This window comes from Salvia hispanica, chromosome 5, assembly GCF_023119035.1.
Source record: "Salvia hispanica cultivar TCC Black 2014 chromosome 5, UniMelb_Shisp_WGS_1.0, whole genome shotgun sequence".
NCBI classification, from domain to species: domain Eukaryota; kingdom Viridiplantae; phylum Streptophyta; class Magnoliopsida; order Lamiales; family Lamiaceae; genus Salvia; species Salvia hispanica.
In genome coordinates, this window is record NC_062969.1 from 11,777,310 (window position 1) to 11,779,489 (window position 2,180).

General features: G+C 44.8%; 1 protein-coding gene across 1 annotated transcript; it reads right to left on the bottom strand.

Annotated features, from left to right (window-relative positions):
- Positions 1 to 205: 205 nt before the first annotated feature.
- LOC125190636 (protein MIZU-KUSSEI 1-like) lies at positions 206 to 1,410 on the bottom strand. The gene has a single exon (XM_048087987.1). The coding sequence runs from the start codon at positions 1,267 to 1,269 to the stop codon at positions 436 to 438; it is 834 nt and encodes a 277-aa protein (XP_047943944.1). The 5' UTR covers positions 1,270 to 1,410; the 3' UTR covers positions 206 to 435.
- Positions 1,411 to 2,180: the final 770 nt, after the last annotated feature.

Consider the following 2,180-nt stretch of genomic DNA (forward strand, 5'->3'; position numbering starts at 1 on the left):
ATATGTTAAGTACTATATGGTCACTGAACAAGTAAACATGTAGTGGAAAATACTACATCTGTGTTGATATAGTTCCCCATACATGTCATAGTCCTATACACATAAATGTGGTATATAAGTAACGCATAAGTTGATATTCAAAGTCTGGAAAATAACAGAATTCACCCTATAGTTAATATTAATTTTTAAAACCAATACTACCAAATAATTTCACAAAGTGAACATTTATTGAAGAAGTAACAAAGTAGAAAGGCCATAACACATTGAAGAATAAAACTGCCAAACTCTGTCTGTCTGGATGGCTAAGTCGGCAGAACGGGCGAAAAAACTTACCTAAACCACACACAACCCAACTGCATTTCCTACTCCGTCATCCAACAAAAACACTAAATATTAATATCGTAATTAAAATCTGATTTAGCTTAATTAATTACATCAAATCCTAAGCAAGAAAATCCCGAGCTCCGGTCCGCTATTCCCATCCGGGTTCAACATATAAAACGCCTCCGAGTCCCGGTTCCCCACCACCCGCTCGAACCGCCCCCTCATATAAACCAGCTCGCCCTTCTCCGCCGCTTTGTCTTCCACCACCGGGATCACCCCTGCCCCCACCGACACCCTCTGCACCGTGCTCAGCACGTGCCAATCCGACTCATTGCACTCGCGCACCTGCGCGTGCCCGCACTGCCTCCCGTTGCAGTACATCTTCCACACCGGCTCCCCGAACAGCCGCGACCCCGATCTCCGCGGCGGCTTCTCGCACTCCAGCGCGATCCTCAGCATCCCCGCCGACATCTCCTTCACCAGCGCCGCGGTGGAGACCGCGAATTCGACCAGGAAAACCGGGACGGATCTCGGATCGTACTGGACCGCGAAGCTGACGTTGCCGCGCCGCCGCCCGAATAGGGTTCCGGTGACCTTCCGGCCGAGGGGGGGGGTGATGGAGAGGCGGCCGGGGGAGGCGATCGGGCGGCGGCAGGAGGGGAATGTGAGGACGGAGAGGAGGGATCGGAGGAAGGAGGCCACGGCGCTGCGGCCGCCGCGGATTTTGTCGAGGCGGCGGAAGGCAGCGGTGGCGGCGGCGGCGGACGGAGTGTCGCCGCCGTGGACGACGGTGCGGTGGTAGAGCTCCTCCGCGTAGTCGAGGTCGGAGATGTCGACGTAGGAGGTGGAGCGGGCGAAGGAGGAGGGGATGATGTTGGTGGTGCTTTGAGTGCTCTCGCAGCTGCTTGCTCGGGAAATATTCGCCGGAATTTCCAAATATCTCATGGCGGCAATGTTTGATGTTTCTGAAATTAATTGAATTGTTAAGCTATCATATATGTAGTATAATGTAAGTATGGATTTTTGAATTGATCAAACTATCAAAGTATATATGTTTGTGGGAAATCGAGATAAAGAGGAGTGGGAGACAAGCTAATTAAGGGGTGATAATTGTGTTTGTTTTGGGGATATATATAGAGGGAAAATGTGGTGGATCATTTGGATGTGAGTTATCATGTCATAATATTTAAATAGGAGGTCTTATTTGTGACATATGATTAGATAAGGCCAAACAAGGCGCTATCAAGGCTACACGAGCAGAAAACCATGCAGCCTCGCAAATAGAGTCAACTGAAAATAAGAGGTGAAAATATAATAGATAGATCAATCAACATAATACATTATGAGTGAAATGATCAGTCAAATCATTTTGCCGAATGGGGCACTCCAAAGAACAAAGGAGGCTACCTTCGTTGGTTTAGTTGTTCATCGATATACTATAGAAATAAGAGTCCACTTAGTCCCAAAAAGTTTTTGTTTACGAAAATAAATTATGAAAAATCCTCAAATTTTGCATTTTGCATTTTGCACATATTCGCATTTTTTTTTTTGGACTAAATGACCCTAAAGCCATATGGCAATTTCATATATTCCCATATTTCAAATAAGTAACATATCACATGCCTACCAATATATTCTCTTCATCCTTAAAAATGCTTAATTTATTTTTGTTATTTTTATCGTGTCGACACGATAAGGACACGAAAACTTCGTGTCGTGTTCATGTTACACGTTAAGAAATAATATTAATAATTATAATATTATTTTTTATTTTAAAATTTAATATAAGAAATACTCCCTCCGTCCCAAGGAAGATGACCCTTTCTTGGGCGGCACGGGATTTTATGCAACTTTAT

What these genes read in the sequence shown, in the direction of transcription:
- LOC125190636 (XM_048087987.1), bottom strand. Translation starts at nt 1,269, where the DNA reads ATGAGATATTTGGAAATTCCGGCGAATATTTCCCGAGCAAGCAGCTGC.